The sequence below is a fragment of the Dromiciops gliroides genome, chromosome 3 (assembly GCF_019393635.1).
Source record: "Dromiciops gliroides isolate mDroGli1 chromosome 3, mDroGli1.pri, whole genome shotgun sequence".
NCBI lineage: Eukaryota > Metazoa > Chordata > Mammalia > Microbiotheria > Microbiotheriidae > Dromiciops > Dromiciops gliroides.
Genome location: NC_057863.1, coordinates 158,481,077 through 158,503,000, shown reverse-complemented (window position 1 = coordinate 158,503,000; position 21,924 = coordinate 158,481,077). Strand labels below are relative to the sequence as shown.

At 39.9% G+C, this 21,924-nt stretch overlaps 1 protein-coding gene across 1 annotated transcript in view; it reads right to left on the bottom strand.

Moving 5' to 3' along the window:
- TM9SF2 (transmembrane 9 superfamily member 2) overlaps nt 1-4,236 on the bottom strand; it is an 80,277-nt gene extending 76,041 nt beyond the window's left edge. Inside the window, 3 exon segments of the mRNA XM_043994199.1 lie at nt 3,870-4,096; nt 4,099-4,167; nt 4,170-4,236. Of these exon segments, the coding sequence (XP_043850134.1) occupies nt 3,870-4,096; nt 4,099-4,167; nt 4,170-4,236 (363 nt within the window).
- Nucleotides 4,237-21,924: the final 17,688 nt, after the last annotated feature.

Genomic DNA, 21,924 nt, shown 5'->3' with positions numbered 1-21,924 from the left:
GTTGTGCCACTCATTCTATGATCTAAATTCACTGTTGACAAAGTAAAACATACTGTTAATCTTAGGAAATTAACCTTCCTGATTTTACTAATTTGTATATTCTCAGTATTTGATTTAATGTTTAGCAGTATATCCAATAACTTTTGAAATCTGAAATAATAAAATTTTGTGATTTGAATTTCTGTATAACAAAATGTCACAACAGTACTTCACAGACATAGAGAGAATGGCAAATCCTATTCACTTCTACCTACTCCTAGAATTAGCCTACAATGGAGCACCTCTTGATCTGAAAAGCTGGGATGGATCTGGGAATAAAAAGAATACTATGGCTATACTTCTATCTATCGACCTTACTGTGATTATAAAAAATGAAGAAAAAGACAAAAAGCAGGAAACAAATTAGAGAAAAGAAAATGATACTGACAAGCAGTGACTTTGGGGTTTACTTGAAATTCTTTCACATAAGAAATCATCTCAGATATACTCAAACACAGTACCAAAATACTAAGACACCAAAAGAATGAGATCACCCAAAAATAAATTTACATAAACTATAAAGTAACAATACAGATCTTCCTGTTTCATCAATACAAAAAATTGTATAATGCCAAAAGACTTGTATTCGTATTTTATATTCCCACTAATTCAAATTACCTTAAAATATCAAACACCATAATATTTTAGTAAAATGATAGGCATATACTATTACTCTTATTTTGCAGATGTTAAAAGTATCCAGGGGGTAGCTAGGTGGCAGTGGATAAAGCACCGGCCCTGAATTCAGGAGGATATGAGTTCAAATATGGCCTTAGACACTTGACACTTACTAGCTGTATGACCCTGGGCAAGTCACTTAACCCTCATTGACTCACAAATAAATAAATAAATAAATAAATAAATAAATAAATAAATAAAAATATCCAAAAGAATATGGAATTCAACATTTTAAAAATGTTTAAAAATTTTTCTTTACATGTGATTGAAAAAAATTAAATGATAAAAAAGTATCAACTTGTTTAAAGGCAGTGAAAGAACTAACAGAACCCAATTATTCCTACACATGCTCAATGCCTGAGGTAGTAACTGTGATGCCTTTTAGAAAAATTCCTTTCTAATTTTATAATACTTATTTCTGTATTTTTTAAGGCATGTTCTTTCAGCTGTTTAAATTACTTATGACTGGTCATAAGACTTGATACTCCCTTCCAAATATGGATTTGGTCACATTAACAGATCACTGGGCTAATAAAATTATAAGTGACTTGTTATTTATGGGCTCTCTTCACCTTAAAGGTAACTTTGAATTTGACAAGCCAGTGAGGGCTCAGGGAAGGAGGGTCAAAGTTTGTTTCAAGTTCCATTAAATGGCATGATTTAAAGAAAAGAGAATTACATTATTTTCCACTCTTTTAACAGCTCTTCCTACTCAAACAGTATACTAGCAATCTTCTGTAATACAGATGACTAAAAATGGGTTTCAGAGCAATGATCCCCTCTAATCTGTTTTCTATCAATCTAAACCAATCTTAGATACCCATGAAACATTTCTTGAGTTGACTCTATAGTTACTCCTGAAAGAATTCAAAGCCATCTTACTGATAAGCCAACTGCTAATGTCATACTTAAGAATTGATTATTGAATACTTAAGCAACTGTCTCTATCTTCACTTCCATTTCAGTTGAAATCAGGACTTCCATTCTGGCTAAGCTACCCTTTTACAAAAATCACCTGGTATTTAGTCAAACTTAACTAACCTATCTATGCAAAATTTTAAAGTTTTCTAACTAAGCTAGATATACGCTTACCCAGGTGTCACTCAGGAAAGCTAACAAATATAAAAGGAAATTCTTTTTATATAACAAAAAGAACAAATATATAATATTTGTATCATAATGTAAATGTTGTAACATAAAAATAACAAAAATATAATAAAAATAAAAGGAAATAAGATTTTAAATTATCTTATTTCAATAGGCCTGTCATCAAATCTATAAGGTATTCTTCTATTAATGCTTAAACATCCTTTTAATAGATTATTAAAAGCTGGGGGAAAATAAATTTAACTTAAGTTATTAGAAGAAAGAAATTGTGGGTTGTGGGCTCAGCTGTAAAATGTAACATAATGCATAGTAGTACTGCATATTATGATGCTGTTCAGTCACATCTGACTCTTCATGATCCCATTTGAGAGTTTTTGGGCAAAGATACTGGAGTGGTTTGCCATTTCCTTTTCCAGCTCATTTTATAGAAGAGGAAACAAAGATAAACAGGATTAAATGAATTGCCCAGGGAGACACAGCTAGCAAATTTGAAGCCAAATTTGAACACAGATCTTCCTTACTCCAGGCCAGTTCTATTCACCAAGCCATCTACAGACCCCATATTTATGATGTGCTATTTTTCAATGTACTTTAAGAATTGGTTGAACACACATTACTGCTTCCTTTACAGTTAGTTAACTTGAAATACTTTAACCACTAAAGTTTTAAAGACTTGCCCTAGAAAGTCCCTCTTAGGGTTTCATCAGCCACCTGCTTCTTTCCAGTCTCTCAAATGGAAAAAAGAGGTTCTTGGGAGCAGTATGTAACCTTCCCCCAGGAGCATGTAATAAGAAAAAACACCAGATTACTTTGAATATATGGAGAGTAAAGGTTTCAGTGGCAATAATAATAGTAGCAGGAATTCTGAGCATTTCTAGGCATAACCGTCCACAAATAAGAAATATTCTGTTTATAATGATGTGATTGTCCAGGGCTAAGATACTAATGCTTGGGCAACAGTGCCTTGAACGTGGGAGTTCCTTAATAAACGTCTTTTGAATTAAACTGATTTGTGCAAGGGTTCTATGCCCAAGTCTCTTAACTTAGAGCCTATAAACGTTTAAAAAAAATTAATAACTGGTTTCCTTAGTAATCTTGTGCTTTATTTTATGCATTTAAAAACATTATTTGGGGGAGGGGGTGTCTACAGCTGTCACCAGACTGTCAAAGGGGTCCACTGCTCCTCACCTCCAAAATAAGGTTTCTTAAGGCAGCTGGGTGATGCACTGGGCCAGGAGGGAGGAAGATCTAAGTTCGAATTCGACCCCGGCCTCTAGCTACGAGACCCTGGACAAGTCACATGGGCAATGGTTCCCGTTGTCCGCCTCAGTTTCCTCAACTGTAAAAAAAGGGTTAATACAGCACCTACCTCTCGGCATCGTTGCGAGGATGAAAGAGGATGTTTGTAAAACACCTGACATATTATTTGTTGGCATACGGCAGTTGTTCAGTCGTGTCTGACTCTACGTGACCCCATTGACAAAGAAGGATTTGCCATTTCCTTCTTCCGGGTCTTCCCGTTTTTACAGACAGAAAGGAACGGAGGCAAACAGGGATGAAGTCCCTTGCCCAGGGTCCCAGAGTTAGTAAGTATCTGAGGCCGGATTTGAACTCAGGCCTTCCTGACTCCAGAACAGGTGCTCTATGCACTGCACCACCTGACACACGGCGGAAGCTATTTATCGTTATCGTTACCACTACCATTAGGCAATGCGGGGGAATTGCTACACACAGCCTCCAAGTAAGCCGGGGGCACCATGAGGACAGGGGAGGGTGGCTACTCTTACCTCCCCTCCCTCCCTCCCAGTGATGACCAGAACAGACAGGGCTGTCCAGGGGACTGCCTGGTGCCCCGGAGGCTTTTAAAATCTGGACCGAATGACCGGAAGGGGGTGGCCGCGAGCTCCAAGCTCCAGGGGGGCCGGGCCCTGCACCCTAAGAGGCCCGGGACCTGGCCGGCCTGCTCAGCCCCCGGCCTCGGCCCAGCCCGCCCCGTTCGATCCGCGCCAGCCCTCTGCCTCCACCCTCACCGACCCCTCGCCCACCTTGCACTCGGGACTCTCCTTTCCCTCCTCGCAGAAGTTGACCGGCGCCAGGCCCGGCAAGTAGAAGGCGCTGCCCGGGCCGGAGGCGGCCCCCAGCAGCAGGGACAGCAGCAGCCACCGCCACCGAGGCGAAGACGACGGCCGGGGCCCCGGACTCATAACAGCTGACGGGCGGGCGACCTCGGGAGAAAGGCTGACTGGGCCACAGGAAGGCACGGGGAAGGCCCAGAGGGGACACACGGACTAGCGGCGCAAGAGGAGGCAGCGGCTGACGAGCAGGAGGGCGGGTCACCGTCGACAATTCCGGTTGCACTGGGAGATACGACCGCCTCCGCAACAGAAACCGAACCAGGTTACGACAGAGCATGCGCGACTCGACTGCGCAGGCCTAGTAGGAGGCTGTCCGGAGATCCTTAAGAGTTTCCGGGAGCGAGTATAAAGAGAAAAATCCATGTTCCAGGTTTTCCTTGGACCCAAGGGAGAAGGGAGCTGGAAGGAAAACGCGATGGGCGGAGGAAAGCCCGTAGTAAATAGTAGGGACACAGGGAAAGTGTCTGCTACGTTGAGCAGCTGTATAGAAATATGACAACAGTTCTTATCCTTTTTTGTTTTTTTTTGTGCGTCTGTCCCCTTTGGAAGCTTTGGAAGTCTATTTCTCAAAATAATGTATTTAACACATCTAAAGCCTATGGACTTTTAAAATACTTTAAAAGCGTACGGATCTCAAAATGATGTTCTTAAAAGCTTAAAATAGAATACATAAACCAAAAGGAAACCAACTATATTGAAATATACTTATCGATCTACCTATCTAATTTTAATTTTAATAAACATTTTTATTTAAAGTTTTGAGTTCCAGATTCTATCCTTTCCTCCTTCCCTGCCCTCTCCCCTCCCTGAGGTGGCAAGCAATCAGATATAGGTTATACACGAGCAATTTTGTAACGCGTTACCATATTAGTCATTTTGTATAAAAAAGAAATTCTAATAAAAGAAAAAAATGAAAGTCAAAGTGAAAAAATAGCATGCTTCAGTCTCTGTTCAATCAATATCAGTTCTTTCTTTGGAGGAGGATAGTAAGCTTCATCATTAGTCCTTTGGGATTGTCTTGGATCATTGTATTGCTGAGAATAGTTAAGTCACTCAGGGTTCTTCATCAAACCATTGCTGTCACTGTGCACAATGTTCTGCTCACTCACTACTCATCTGTTCATACAAGTCTTTCTAGGCCTTTCTGAAATCATCCTGCTTGTCATTTCTTAAAGCACGATAATATTCCATTAATTACAATCATATGCCACAGCTTGATAGGCATTCCTTTGATTTCCAATTCTTAGCCACCACAAAAAGAGCAGCTATAACTTCATTATATTTTTTTAAAAAACAAGTTCTCGGACCTCATTCAAGCTGAGAGCTGAAGTGGAAAGAATATTAGACTAGGGGGTAGAGGGAGGGCAAGCATTTATTAACTACTGTGTGCCAAGTATTTAACAATTATTATCTTATTTAATCATCAGGACACAACCATGGGAAAGTAGATGCTTTTTTTGTTGTTGTTCAGTTGTGTCCGACTCTTTGTGACCCCATTTGGGATTTTCTTGGCAAAGATACTGAGTGGTTTGCCATTTCATTTTATACAGATCAGGAAACTGAAGCAAACAGGGTTAAGTGACTTGCCCAGTGTCACATAGCTAGTACATGTCTGAGACTGGATTTGAACTCAGGTCTTCCCAACTCCAGGTCCAGCACTCTATCCACTTACTACCTACCTGCTCCCTTATCACATTTTAGAGTTGAGGAAACTGAGACAGCCAGAAGTCAAGTGACTTGTTCAAGGATACAGCTACAAAGTCTGAGGTCACTTTTTTTTGTTTGTTTTTTTAGTGAGGCAATTGGGGTTAAGTGACTTGCCCGGGGTCACACAGCTAGTGTTAAGTGTCTGAGGCCGGATTTGAACTCAGGTACTCCTGACTCCAGGGCTGGTGCTCTATCCACTTCGCCACCTAGCTGCCCCCTGAGGTCACTTTTGAATTGGGGTCTTCTTGACCACCTGTTAATAGATTATTACAAGTTTGGGGGAGGGGCAGTTAGGTGGTACAGTGGATAGAGCACCAGCCCTGGAGTCAGGAGGACCTGAGTTCAAATCTGACCTCAGAAGCTTGACACTTACTAGCTGTGTGACCCTGGGCAAGTCCCTTAACCCCAATCGCCTCACCAAAAAAAAAAAAGTTTGGGGGAAATCAATGTAACTTCTTAAGTTATTAATGAGAAGAGATTGTTAATCTTGGGCTATCTGGCTATATCAGGAAATCGAAACAGTGGTCCCAGATTGGGCATTTACTAGACAAATGGCTGTTAGTGTCCTCATCTATAAAACAAGGATAACAATGACAGTCTGGGTTCTGTTGTGGAGAAAGTGCTTCATAAAACTTAACAGGTCAAAAGGTCTGTGATCTCATTGATGTGGTTTTTTCTTCAGCAGTATAGGTAACAGCTCATTCACTGTTAGGAAGTCTAGTTCTAAGAACCAGAAGAAACTTTAGAGGTCATCTAGCCCAGGGCTTCTTAAACTTTTTCCACTCAGGACCCCTTTATGCCCAAGAAATTTTTACACAACCCCAGATAGATAGGCATATAAAATAGGTATACATAACCTTTTACTATTGCCAAATTTTTTGAGACCCGCTACATTCAGTTGCACAACCCACAGTTTAAGAAGCTAGGATCTGGGGACAGCTAGGTGGTGCAGTGGATAGAGCACTGGCTCTGGAGTCAAGAGGACCTGAGTTCAAATCCGACCTCAGACACTTAACATTTACTAGCTGTGTGACCCTGGGCAAGTCACTTAACCCCAATTGCCTCACTAAAAAAACAAAAACAAAAACAAACAAACAAAAAAAGAAGCTAGGATCTAGCCCAATCATGGGCAGCTAGGTGACACAGTGGAGACAGTACCCCCTGGAGTCAGTTAAACCTGAGTTCAAATCTGGCCTCAGATACTAGCTGCATGACCCTGGGCACGTCACTTAACCCTGTTTGCCTCTGTTTCTTAATCTGTAAAATGAGCAGGAGAAGGAAATAGCAAACCACTCCAATATCTGACAAAGAGCGGGACACAACTGAAAAATGATTGAACAACAAAACCTTCATTCAACCAACTAGCATTCGTTAATCTCCTACTGTGTGTCAAGCACTGTATTGTGCTAGGCCCTGGGTATATGAAGACAAAAGAGGGAAAGGTACCTGCCCCCAAGACATTAACATTCTATAAGGTGAAACAAGAAAACATGTACACATAAGTAAGTACAAAATAAATGTGCGATAAACCCACTGAAATGGGGGGATTGGGAATAGCAGCTGGGGTGGGAGGGGATCAAGAAAGATCTTTCCAGTTGGCTCTTGAGCTGAGTTTTAAGGAGGAGGCAGGAATGATGAAGACCAGGTATGGCCACCACCTGTGCAAAAGAATGTCTTCTATGTGAAACACATGAAGATAAGTAATGACTAAGAAGTGTTGAAAGGGAGGCTGGAGTCAGATTGGGAAGGGGCTGTGAATACCAGAAGGATTTGCACTTTGTCCTGGAGCTAATTATGGAGCTACAGGCAGGCTTTTAGGTATTGTGTCCAACCGTGTGATTTTACAGATAAGGAAAGATGAGTAAAATGATCTGTCCAAAGACATGCACCTAGCAAGAAGTAGAGACAGGTTTCTAACTCAGCTCCTCTGACTCCTGTTCAGAACTCTTGCCACTGAAGCAAAATGACTTTTTTTATCCTGTGTAGTTCTGAGGTTAAGTGACTTGTCCAGGGTTACACAACTACTAAGTCTCTATGGTCACATTTAAACCCAAGATCTTCCTGACTCCAGACCTGATGCTTTAATCCACCGCTCCTTATTTCCTGGAGAATATGTGTTAAAAGATGAGTTTTTGTGGCAATGAGCTGTTTGGAGTTATTGTAAGTAGTAGTAGTAGTAGTAGTAGTAGTAGTAGTAGTAGTAGTAGTAGTAGTAGTAGTAGTAGTAGAAGTAGAAGTAGTAGTAGTAGTAGTAGTAGTAGTAGTAGTAGTAGTAGTAGTAGTAGTAGTAGTAGAACTAGTAGTAGTAGTAGTAGTAGTAGTAGTAGTAGTAGTAGTAACAATAACAACAATAATAATAACTAACATTTATAGAGTACCCACTTAAATAAGACTCATGGCAGAAACTATTTTTTGTTAAAGATACAGAAACAAAAGAATAGTGAACCTTGGACAAGCTCCTCTATGCCTTAGCCCCCTACTTGAAAAATTGCAATATATCTCTATTCCAGAAAAGCCAAAATTTACCATGCTCTTGGCCTGTTTTCAAGGGGAAGCTCATCTATAGGAAGATAATCAGATTTTAAAACTAGAAGATAAAAGTCAATGTAACTCAATGATATGGAGTTTTGTTAAATGCTTACTGTGGGTAGGATACTATACTAGACTTAATGGTTGAAAAATTTTATATATATATATATATATATATATATATATATATATATATATATATATCTTTTTATAAATGTATATATCTCTATCTATCTATCTAGGATTCTCTAATCCAAGGGCAACTTTTTAAAGGTCTACCCTGTTCTTTCATAGGATTAGGGAAAACCAGATAAGCAAATGATTTCCATCTATGGAGGTGGGCTTTCCTTTAAACTCGATCCCCTTCCAAACTTCCCTATTAGTCTAGATGGTACACCATCCTCCCATTCCCTCAGGCTCACAACCTAGGAGTCACCCTGGATTCCTTGCTAGATCTCACCCTACCATATCCAATCTGTTGATCTCCCCTTTGCAACATCTCTCAAATAAGCCCACTTCTCTCCCCAGACACAGAGCCATCTCTCTGGTGCACTCCCTCATCACCTCAGGCCTGGACTATTGCAATAGCCTGTGGCTGATGGAGGGGGTATGCCTGCAACAAGTCTTTGATCCAGTGAAGCTGGAGCCTTCTTGCTGTACCCTGAAAAGACACCCCATCTCCAGTTCTGGGCATTTTCTCTGCTCTTCTTCTTCATTTCGGTCTAATGGCTTCCTTGGCTTTCTTGAGGTCTCAGCTATAATCTCACTTTCCATAGGAAGCCTGTCCCAATCTCTCTCTGCCTTCCTTCTTTTAATTATTTCCTATTAATCCTGTGTGTGTGTGTGTGTGTGTGTGTGTGTGTATACACACATATTTATATACACATACCTATATACATACATACACATATACATATATTTTGTTTCTATACATTTGTTCCTTATGGTGACTCTCCCTTTGGATTGAGAGCTCCTGGAAGGCAGGGACTATCTTTTGCCTTTTTTTGTATCCCCAGAGCCTGGCACTTAATAAATGCGTATTAACTTGATTTATGGGTCAGCTAAGTGGCTCAGTGGATTGAGGGCAGGCCTGGAGTCAGGAACACTCATCTTCCTGAGTTCAAATCTGGCCTCAGACACTCACTAGCTGTGTGACCCTGGGCAAGTCACTTCACCCTGTTTGCCTCAGTTTCCTCATCTGTCAAATGAGCCAGAGAAGAAAATAGCAAGCCGCGCAGTGGATAGAGCACGGGCCCTGGATTCAGGAGGACCTGGGTTCAAATCCGGCCTTAGACACATAACACTTACTAGCTGTGTGACCCTGGGCAAGTCACTTAACCCCAATTGCCTCACTAAAAAAAAAACCAAAAACCCTATATTGGAATAATAAATTGAACAAGCCAGCAATGAACTCCCTAAGAAAAAAATCTCCAGGACCAAATGGATTCACAAATGAATTTTACCAAATATTTAAAAAACAATTAATTACAATACTATATAAACCATTTGGAAAAATAGGTAAAGAAGTCCTACCAAATTCCTTTTATGACACAAAGATGGTGGTGGTATCTAAACCAAGAAGAACAAAAAACAGAGAAAGCAAACTATAGACCAAATTCTGTAATGAATATTGATGCAAAAAATTTCAATAAAATACTAGCAAGGATAAAATAAAATTAAATCAACTCTCAGGCTCCACTTTAGCCCCATGAAAATGACAAAGATGAAAAGAAAAAAAATAGAAGTGTTGGAAGGGTTCTGGAAAAACAGGCATATCAATTTACTGTTGAAGCTGTGAAGTCCCCCCCCCCCAACAAAATCTTTGACTCTGTAATACCACTACGGGGCACATACCTTTTAAGAAAATAAAAGAACTCAAGTGTACAAAAATTGTGATAGCAACTCCTTTTGTTATGTCAAAGAACCAGAAAGTAAGATGCAATACCCTATAACAAATAGGGCAAAAACTGAACAAATTTTGGTATGTAAATGACATGCCATAAAGCATAGGAAATTTAAATTAAATCTGGAGCAGTTATATGGACTAATGTAGACTACAGGGAATCATTGATAAGAGTAACAGCAGTGTAGAGGTCAACAACTTGGCAAGTCATCTCACTACTTATTGTAATTAGTAACCAGTATATCAGGGACTTATCAAGATCTGTGCAACTTGCCTCCTTACCAAGAGGTGATGGATACAATAAAAAGTACATTTGGGGAGAAAAAAATAATAGCAAGGAGATTACAACAATTTATCCCAAAGGCCATATACTATGACCCTGCAGGATTTATATCAGGAATGCAGGGCTGGTTCAATATTATAAGCATAAGTGATCATATCAATAACAAAAACAACAAAAATCATATGACTATCCCAATAGATGCAGAAAAAGCTTATGATGAAACACAATACTCATTCCTATTTAAAAACTCTAGAAAGCAAAGGAGTAAATGGAGCCTTCCTTAAAATGATTAGTATCTATCTAAAACCATCAGAAACATTAACTGTAATGGAGATAAGCTAAAAGCCTTCCCAACAAGATCAGGGTTGAAGCAAGACTGCCCATTATCACCACCATTATTCAATATTGTACTTGAAATGCTAGCTAAAGCAATAGGACAAGGAAAACAAATTGAAGGTGTTAGAATAGGCAATGAGAAAACAAAACTACCACTCTTCAACCATATGATAAAATGCTTAGTGAATCCTAGAGAATCAACTAAGAAACTAGTGGAAATCATTGACAACTTCACCAAAGTTGCAGGATATAAAATGAACCCACTGAAATCATCAACATTTCTATATATTACCAACAAACAGAAAACAGAAAGAGAACAGAAAGAGAAAGAAAGATACAATCCATTTATAACACCTATAAACAATATAAAATACTTGGGAGTCTACCTGCTAAGGCAAACCCAGGAACTTTATGAACACAATTACAAAAACACTTTTCACACACATAAAGTCAGATCTAAACAATTGAAGAAATATTAATTGTTCATGGATAAGCTGAGCCTATATAAAAAAAAATGACAGTTTTACCTAATTTATTTATCTAATGCCATGCCAATCAAATTACCAAAAAATTATTTCACAGAGCCAAAAAAAATTAACAAAATTTATCAAGGTGAAGAATATCAAGGCAATCAATGAAAAAAAAAAAAGTGAAGGAAGGTGGCCTAGCACTACCAGATCTCAAACTGTATTACAAAGTGGTAATCATCAAAACAATTTGGTACTGACTAAGAAATAGAATGGTAGATCAGTGGAGTAGATTAGGTACATAATACACAGTAGTAAGTGACCATAGTAATCTATTGTTTGATAAAAGATCCAAGTTTTGGGGATAAGAAATTACTATTTGACAAAAACTGCTGGGAAAACTGTAAAGCAATTTCACAGAAACTAGGTATAGACCAATATCTCACACTGCATAGCAAAATAAAGTCAGAATGGGTGATGATTTAGACATAAAAGCTGACACTACAAGCAAAATAGGGGAGCATGTAAGATTTTACCTGTCAGATCTATAAATAAGAGAAGAATTTATTCCCAAAGATAGAGAGCATTATATGATATAAAATGGATAATTTAGATTACATTAAATTAAAAAGGCTTTGCACAAACAAAATCAATACAGCCAAGATTAGAAAGAAAGTAGGAAACTGGGGGGAAACATTTACAGCAAGTTTCTCTGATATAAATAGTCATATGAAAAAAATGCTCCAAATCACTATTAATTAGAGAAATGCAAATTACAGAAACTCAAAGGTACCACCTTACACCTATCAGATTGGCTAATATGACAGAAAAGGAAAATGACCAATGTTGGAGGGGATATGGGAAAATTGGGACACTCATGCACTGTATTTATAGCAACTGTTTTGGTGCTGGCAAAGAATTGAAAATTGAAGGGATGCCCTTCAATTGGGGAACCACTGAACCAATTGTGGCATATGATTGTGGCTATCAGAAATCATGAGTGGGGCAGTTAGGTGGCGCAGTGGATAGAGCACCAGCCCTGGATTCAGGAGTATCTGAGTTCAAATCCGGCCTCAGACGCTTGACACTTACTGGCTGTGTGACCCTGGGCAAGTCACTTAATCCCAATTGCCTCACCAAAAAAAACAAAAACAAAAAACCAAAACAAGAAATCATGAGCAAGGGGCAGCTAAGTGGCGCAGTGGATAAAGCACCGACCCTGGATTCAGGAGGACTTGAGTTCAGACACTGCCTCAGACACTTGACACTTACTAGCTGTGTGACCCTGGGCAAGTCACTTAACCCCAATTGCCTCACCAAAACAAACAAACAAACAAAACCCACTCTCTAAAGGCTAGCCGTGGTGATGCTGTCCATTCTGCAGATGAAGAAACTGAGATGAATTTAGGAGTGAAACACACATCCCCTTGCATTTCAAAAGCTGAATAAAGCTCCAATGATTAAGCTTGCTAAATCATTTTCATCGATTAGTTCAATTAGTAAATTAGTTGTCTAATTAACTAAGCTTTAATGCATGGAGTCCCCCACTTCCCAAGGAATCTCGATCCTTTTCAACCCGGGAGACTACATTCCACCTTCTCCAGCCCCTTTCCACGCCCTTTCAGGGCTACGACTAAAGCCCGGAGAAGGGATGATTTCTTTTTTTTTTTCCCTGGGAGTATGCACCGGACTCCGAGGTACGGGGGGGACAGTGATTGAACGCGCACCTCAGGCACTGATTGGCTGGCCCGCGCCACAGAGTGCAGATTAGGACACGCCCACTTCCACATTTACTTTCTCAGACACGTCATCCTACTTAGGTTAAGGGAAGGGGAGGACAGGAGGGAAGAACCAATACTTCCGGATCCGGTGGCGATAGAGGCCGCACCTCCTTCCTAGGCTGCACTAGCAACCCAGAACTAACTTCCTCTTCGTCTCTTCCCTCCTCCTGGGCGATTCCTCAAAGTTCTTATGTTTTAACCCAAGCCAGAAATGCGGGAAATAAAGAGCCTTTAACAGCTGTGCTACGTGGGGAGGAATCACAGTGAAAACTGGCCTGGGGCCACTTCTGGGGTAGGGTGAGGGAGGAATACGAAAGAAAAAAAATACAAAGGCCCTTGGGGACCCAAGACGATCCCGTGGAGTGGAGGAAGAAGGATTCTCCTCCCCTCTTTTCTGGACTATGACCCTCCCTTTCTTCGAAGCACTCCTGACTGCTCTCAAACTCAGGGAAATTACTTCCTCCTTTCCCCAGCCTGGGACGAGAGCAGTTTTGACAACACAACATATATAGACTTTATGTATCACCTTGGGATTGGAGTGAGAAAGGGAGAAGACAGTAAAAGAGAGAAGACCTCCCTTCCTTTTTTTTTTAAAGCTCAGCAGTGGAGATTTTTAGACGTCTTTACGATTATCACATCCAATTTAAATGATGAAAATGTTAGGATTTAGATCTTGGACTTTGAGAGTGTTTGATTAGGGAATTAATTACGTTATTGTTTTTCTTTGTTTTTGGAGGTCATTGAGTTAAATGACTTGCCCTGTCACACACCAATTGAGTGTCCGAGGTCGGATTTGAATTTAGGACCTCCTGATTCCAGGGCTAGTGCTCTACACACTGCCACGTAGCGGCCTCTGGAATCAATTAACTTGAAACATTTTTTTTCTTTTAGAATAAAAGGAATATGTTCATTCTTCTTGTTTCCAAAATAAAAATTTAAAGACAACGTTCAGTTTTGTCAAAAAGTGTTCAGCTTTACTCCGTAAACAAAAATGACAAAATATAAGTAAGTTTGTATTTGGGCAAAGCCAAATGGTAGCTTATATTTTAGCTAGAGACTAGAAAGAGTATGAAGCTGGAGTCAGAAGAATTGGGTTCAAATTCTGATTAATTTATTTTGTCATTCATTTGATGTGGGATGGAATTAGGGTCAAATTGATCTTGAGTCGTCCCAAAAGAATTACAAGACTCAGTGACTCAGTTTCTTTGGGGGGGGGGTGTTCAATGAGGGTTAAGTGACTTGTACAGGGACACACAGCTAGTAAGTGTCAAGTGTCTGAGGTCGGATTTGATCCACTGCCACCTAGCTGCCCCTCAGTGACTCAGTTTCCCAAGTTTTATTGCAATACTGTGGGTGACCACAGGGAGAGAACCAGAATAGTGGAATGGTATCTCTCAAATAAGGAAAGACAGTTATATTTATAGTATGGATAAATTGATTATCAGTTTTATAATAATCTCTCCTTTAGGGAGGTACAGGGGAAGGCCTGTCCTCATTATAATAATCTCCACCCTAGGGAGATACAGGGGAGGGCTTATCCTAATTTGGAGTTCCGGGGGTCCTAAGCCAACCCCCGAGTTGGGTACCTTTTTCAGTGGAGGTGTGTTTTGGGGGTTTACACGTCATAAGGTGAATCTGGGGACAAATTTGGCCTTTTCTGCACATGTCACTTTCTGATTCCCATGGCTAGTTTCAAAATATCTTCATTTATCATTTATTTCTAGTTTGAATTTCTATAGCCTGTCAGTGTATCATTGTTATATGACCTGCCTCTTTATGTTCTTGTTATGGGTACTGATTAATGTGGGTATAGGAAAACCTAGGCCTTGACTTGTTTCCCAAATCTTAAGTTATCCGTTAACTGGGGTCTGAATGTCTTTTAGAGCTCATATCTGAATTAGAACTTGGGTCTCAGGTTTTTCTGTTAACCCCTTTTTTGCCTCCTACATCACATTGAGAGGAAAAACTGAGCAGTCTTTCTCCCAAAACTCCCTTTCTCTTTCCCCTTACTCTACATCTCAAAACCACTTGAAATCTCTATTTTCAGATGAAGATGTGTCCCTTCTCTGACTTCTGTTCAGGTCTTCTGTAGCAACTTTCCCCCCAAACCTTACGTTACCCTTCTCCAAGTTTCATTTTTTCCTCAAGCTACTGCCTCCTCTGGTGCCTGTAGATATACAGAAGTTTCTTCCATTCAAAAAAAATAATAATAAATTCACTTGAATGTAGCATCCCCTCAAACTAGCCCTAAGGTTCTCCTTCCTTTGACAGATAACTTCCTGGGGAGGGGGAAACCTGGCTAAATTGCCTTTATTTTCTCTCTTCTCACTTTTCAACTTCTTGCAATCTGATTTCCAACCTCATCACTCAGCTGAAACTGGTCTCTTCACACTTAGCAAGGATTTATTAGTTGCAAATCTGGTTTCTTCACAGCCCTAATTCTTTTCCTCTCTGCAGCATTTGACGTTTTTCCAACCGCTCATAGGTACTTCTTCTTTGCTGAGTTTTCATGATTTTGTTCTCTCTGGTTCTCTTCCTATTTATATGGCCAATCCTTCTTAGATAAATATAGATGATACAGCAATTAAGTCCTTGCTATGTGCTAAGCACTATGTTAAACCCTGGAAATTTGTTCAGTAATTTTCAGTTGTGTCCAATTCTGTGTGACTCTATTACCCTATTTGGGGCTTTCTTGGCAAAGATACTGGAATAGGTTGCCATGCTTTTTCAGGATCATTTTACAGATGTGAGTCACACAACTAGTAAATATCAGTATGCATTTGAACTCAGGTTTTCCTGATTCCAGGTCCAATGCTTTACCCACTGAGCCACCTACCTACCAAACTTTGGAATACAAAAACACAAATAAGCAAAATAATCTCTTTTAGAAAGAAACTAATATTCTGATAGGGGAAGGGGAAAGAAAACCCAAAGAGTTGGGGAATCCAGGGAGGAGTCCAAGGTTTTGCTTGAGCTAAATATGACTGATAACCTCTACATTATTTTATGAATCTTAGGAAAGTCTATAGGAGTGTCCACTTGGTAAGCTATCCTCAACAAGAATTGAAAGAAGGATTTCCAAATACTATTAACTATCAGAAGTTTTTAAAAAGCATTATGAGATTTGGAAGTGAGACATATACAAGAAAACTATTATGTGGTGGATTCAGTTAAACAGTAAACATTTATTAAGAGGGTGGAGTACTATGGTCCTAAGGTGGGGAGAACTACAAAGGTGGATCCTTGAGCAGATATCCTTGAGCTACCATACTTTGGATGTGTATGGTATCCGTCTGCATTAAACTACTTTACATGTTAAGTTAAAAATATGAAAATCATGACTGTCGTTACAACAGGTCCTATCTATTAAAATGAACTTCAAAGGCTCTTAATTCCTTCATTTCATTGGGTATTTAATGTGTCAAATATGCCAGAAATGAGTAACCTGTCACTTGAAATTTGAAAGTCTTTTAATATTCTTTGGATTTTTAAATGAATAGTAACTGATTAACATGTTAATTTATACCTGTCTCCTTGGGATTGAGACTTTGTAGCACCAATATATACATTTAACCAGAATTAAGGCACCTTACAGAATCCTCAGAAAACTTTTTTTTAAAAGACACACCAAAAAAGCACACTTATAGGCATCATGCCATAAGGAAAGATATGAAGCCCTTTCTTATAATTACTAAAAAGCAGCTGCAAAAAAATGAAACCTAAAAAATTCTGTAGAAAATGGTTAAAAATAATTAAGAGTAAGAGGGGCAGCTAGGTGGTGCAGTGGATAAAGCACTGGCCCTGTATTCAGGAGGACCTGAGTTCAAATCTGGCCTCAGACACTTGACACTTACTAGTTGTGTGTCTCTGGGCAAGTCACTTAACCCTCATTGCCCCACCAAAAAAAAAAAAGAAAAAGAAAAAAAATGGAGTTAAGTAAAAATTGCATTATTGGCCTTAAAAGGGCTCTTGATTTTATACAATGTGAAAACATAGGAAATAGGAAAGGACCCAAGATTATTGGAGTTCACTTAAATAGTTGTGCCAACCTTCTATTCATGATCAGGAGAAACCTGGGCTTGAATCCCATCTCTAACACTAGCCTAATGACCTTGGACAAGCCATTTCTCTCCTCTGGTCCTAGTTTGGATTTTTTTAGAAATCTCTCTCATAAACTCAAAGCAAATAGTGACCAATATCTATAAAATTGAGACTCCTATGAGGAAAGACATTTTGAAAAATAAAGATGCCATATGAGATACATGAGTTATTCTTATTCAAACATGTAAGATATTCTTATCCAGATTTTGACTATGTCACCATTCTGCTTTGGGACCCCTTCATAGAGTAGGAAGGCCTACAATGATATGTGATAATAGTATTTTTTTCCAAATAAAAAAAATTTTTTTTTTTGGTGAGGCAATTGGGGTTAAGTGACTTGCCTAGGGTCACAAAGCTAGTAATTGTTAAGTGTCTGAGGCCAGATTTGAACTCAGGTCCTCCTGAATCCAGGGCCTGTGCTCTATCCACTGCACCACCTAACTGCCCCCAAATTTTTTAATTTAAAATTTTTTAATTTTTTGTAGGGCAATGAGGGTTAAGTGACTTGGCCAAGGTCACACAGCTAGTAATTGTCAAGTGTCTGAGGCTGGATTTGAACTCAGGTCCTCCTGAATCCAGGGCCAGTGCTTTATCCACTGCACCACCTAGCTGTCCCCAATAATAAACATTTTTATTTAAAGTTTTGAGTTCTAAATTTTATTCCTCCTTCCCTATCTCCACCCCCCTCCCTGAAGCAGTAAGCAAACATGGGTTATACATGTACAATTATGTAAAACATTACCATATTAGTAATGTTGTATAAGAAAACTTGAATAAAAGAAAAGAAAGACTGAAAAACAGCATGCGTCACTCTGTGTTCAATCAATATCAGTTCTTTCTTTGGAGGTGGATAGTATGCTCTATCAGCCCTTTGGTATTGTCTTTTATCATTGTTTTGCTGAGAATAATTGTCATTCACAGTTCTTCCAAACAATATCACTGTCTCTATGCACAACATTCTCTTGGTTCTGCTCACTTCACTATACATCATTTCATATGTCTTTCCAGACTTTTCTGAAATCATCCTGTTTGTCATTTCTTAAAGAACAATAATATTCCATCACCATCATATACCACAGTTTGTTTAACCATTCCTCAACTGATGGGCATTCCTTTGATTTCCAATTCTTAGCCACTACAAAAAGAGCCTCTAGAAATATTTTTGTACAAATAGATCTTTTTCTCTTTTTGGGATTGTCTTTGGGATATAAACCTAGCAGTGGTATTTCTGGATCAAAGGGTATGCACATTCTACAGCCCTTTGGACACAGTTCCAAATGGCTCTCCAAAATGGTTGGATCTTTTCACAACTCCACCAACAATGAATTAGCATCCCAGTTTTCCCACAGCCCCTCTAATAGATAATAGTATTTTTTAAAATTAGGTTATATTGTATTTTGGTTTTATTCTATTAGTAGGTAGAATTTTATTCCATTTTTTCCTATTTAGATTTCTTATCAGCATAAGATACCAGCGTAAACCAAAGTATCTTTTCTAAAAATTCATAGTCTTTAAAGTGAGTATGCAATCCCTAGGGAAAGTGTGCCTCTGAACTATCACACCAAAGAAGTATCACTTTTCTGTGTAACAAGTGTTTAGTGTACAAGCAAACCCTGTAAGTTTACTTAACTGATTCAGTCCCTCCTCATGGAGGTCACTGGGGAGCTTATTTCCTGGAAAATCAAGATAACGTGTAAGGGAAGCGGTATGGAGAGATTGTGAAACCTATGTAGACATTTTGTAACTGGTGCTAGTTGACTATTCATATAGTTGAGAGGAACCTTTTTTTTGATTAGTTGTATAGCCAGAACTATCCATGTCTTTAAAAAGATCCAAGTCAGCTTTAGCTCTTGTGGTTTAATTCAATGTCTCCTTTACCACTTACTTCCTCCAGTCAGAGACCATGATATAAGGTGGGGCAGCTATGTAGTGCAGTGGACAAAGCACTGGCCCTGAGGTTGGGAGGACCTGAGTTCAAATCCCACCTCAGACACTTACTAGCTTTATGATGCCAGGCAAGTCATAACTCCAACTGCCTTAAACATCTAGGGCCATCCCCAGTCATCCTGATATATATATTGCCACTGGACCTGAATTCTGTTTCACTGTGAGTCATGACATCATTCTCATGTCATGGTCCTCTTCGAGAATGAAGGAAAAATGGGGGTGAAGACAAGATGGCAGAGGAAAGGCACTGACTTCCTGGAACCCTCCCCCCAGACTCCTCCAAATTCCTTCAAATAATGCCATAAGACAATTTCAGGAGCAGCAGAACCCACAAAATGACAGGGTGAGATAATTTTCCAGCCAAAGACAGCTTAGAAGGTCAGTGGGAAAGATCTACTGTGCCAGGGTGAGAGTGGAGCACAGCCTCACAGCCACTCCCCAGATCCAGCCCCAGACAGGCTGCTCCAGAGGAGCCTCTTGGCTGTAACTGCTTCTAGAACTCAGCCCATGGATGGTGAGGGGGTCAAGTGTTTGGCCAGGGGGAGATTACAGAAGTTTCTGCTGGTGCTGAGGTGGGACTCTGTTGTTTTGCCTGAGCTAGGATCCAGGTCACAGTCTTGAGTGGTAGCCTAGGTGGAGGAGGGGCTCAGGCACACCAGAGCTTGCAGACACAGTAGAACAGGATTCTTTTCCAGATCAGAGGGCAAGCAGGCCTGTGGTTGCTTGCAGACCAGAGCACAGGCCAGGGGAATGGTGAATGTGACTCTCCTTAAATCGTATCACCTGGGACCCCCTGAAGCTTGGCACAGTGTACCCTGGAAGCAGTGCTCCACTTTAAGAAAGAGTTAAAAGTCAAGAAATAGGCTGGCAGGGGCAGCTAAATGGTGCAGTGGATAGAGCACTGGCCCTGGAGTCAGGAGTACCTGAGTTCAAATCCAGCCTCAGACACTTAACACTTACTAGCTGTGTGACCCTGGGCAAGTCACTTAACCCCAATTGCCTCACTAAAAAAAAAAAAAGAAAAAAAAAGAAATAGGTTGGCAGAAAGAGCAGACAGAAAATGTTGTGAACTCTAGAAAGTTTCTTTGGTGACAAGGAAGATCAAAATATACCCTCAGAGGAAGATAGCGAAGTCAAAGCTCCTATATCCAAAGCTTCCAAGAAAAATATTAATTGGTCTCAGGCCATGGATGTACTTAAAAAAGACTTTGAAGATAAGGTCAGAGAGGTAGAGGAAAAAATGGAAAGAGAAATGAGAGTGATGCATGAAAGTCATAAAAAAAAAGTCAACATCTTAAAAAGCCAAATGGAAAAGGAGATACAAAAGCTCTCTGAAAAAAATAATTGCTTAAAAAATTAGGATTGAGCAAATGGAAGCTCATGACTTTATGAGAAATCAAGACACAATAAAGCAAAACCAAAAGAATGAAAAAATAGAGGGCAATGTGAAATATCTCCTTGGAAAAACAGCTGACCTGGAAAATAGATCCAGGAGAAATAATTTGAAAATTATTGGACTACCTGAAGAATGAAGGACAAACAACAACAATGATATAAGATGAGAAGCCTCAGAGCTTCCTGCCCTCTGTGACCCCAAGAGACATACTTCTGTCCTTGGTCCTTTTTTCTTTTTTCTGTCCTAGAGGTGAAAGGAGTAAGATCACCAATCTTGGGAGTTTCAAAAGGTCTTGAGAACAAGTCACAGAAATCTAGGAGTTGGAAACCAGGCTGAGTTTTATAGCCAGTATATACTGACACCCCAAAGAATGAGGAACAACTTCCACAAATAACCTTTGAGACGCCAGCCCAGTGGTGACCAAGTTGAGGACTTCTTTGACAAAAATATTGCCTTTGGATATGAAGAACCTGTTGGGACCAGTGTAATGCAGGAGTTGAGCTAAATTTTGAGTTTATTCCCCTAGAGACTGAGGTGGTGTAAGGGAGAGTTTGAACCTGGATTTGAATCTCTAGAAGTATTGGGAAGAATGTTTATATGTTTGTTCTTTCTATATCTTTGAAAGAAAATATTCTAGATTGATAATTGATTTATGAAATTATGAAATGGAGGAAGGTACACTTAGTTCTTTAAACACTTAGAAAGCCCACAATGGCTGCAGGAAATGGGGCTGCAATTACACTTTAATAAGGCACAAACAGTACAAAAACAAGCAGCAAAAGGGGACGGAGGGGCAGCTAGATGGCGCAGTGGATAGAGTACCAGCCCTGGATTCAGGAGGACCTGAGTTCAAATCCGGCCTCAGACACTTAACACTTACTAGCTGTGTGACCCTGGGCAAGTCACTTAACCCCAATTGCCTCACTAAAAAAAAAGGGGGGGGGAACGGAGACAGATGGCAATGGGACAGGCTGGAGAGCTGGAACAGTGAAGGGAGATAGATAGGATGGAGATGAGGCTGGGGAAGGGGAGAGGCAGAGGCTATCACTCACATAACCATGAATTAGAATGTTGGGAGTACTAGGCAACATGAGACTAACGGAGATGAGAAAGTGCTGGGGGATGAGGGCAAGCAGGAGTTTGAGGTTTCATTTTTATAGGGTTTTTATGGAACAGACTATGAGGGAAAAATCCATCCTCTTCTCAATAATTCTCAGGAACTCAGCAGCGAGGTGACAAAGGCTTTATTTTCTTCTCATGAGAAGGAGGCACCCTAGTGTGCAGCTAGTGGGTGCCCCCAAAGGGGGCTCGAAGGCCCTGTTTTATACCCTAGTCCCTAACACGAATGGACCCTCCCCTTTTTCATCACTGGTGGGATTACAATCTATATGCAAAAACTAGCTAATCGGAACGCAGTATTCCCACCCCTCTTCCTTGTATGGGCATGACTCAGGAGTGAACCTCATACTTCCTTATATGGACACAACTCTGGAGCAGACCTTATGAGACCAGGGC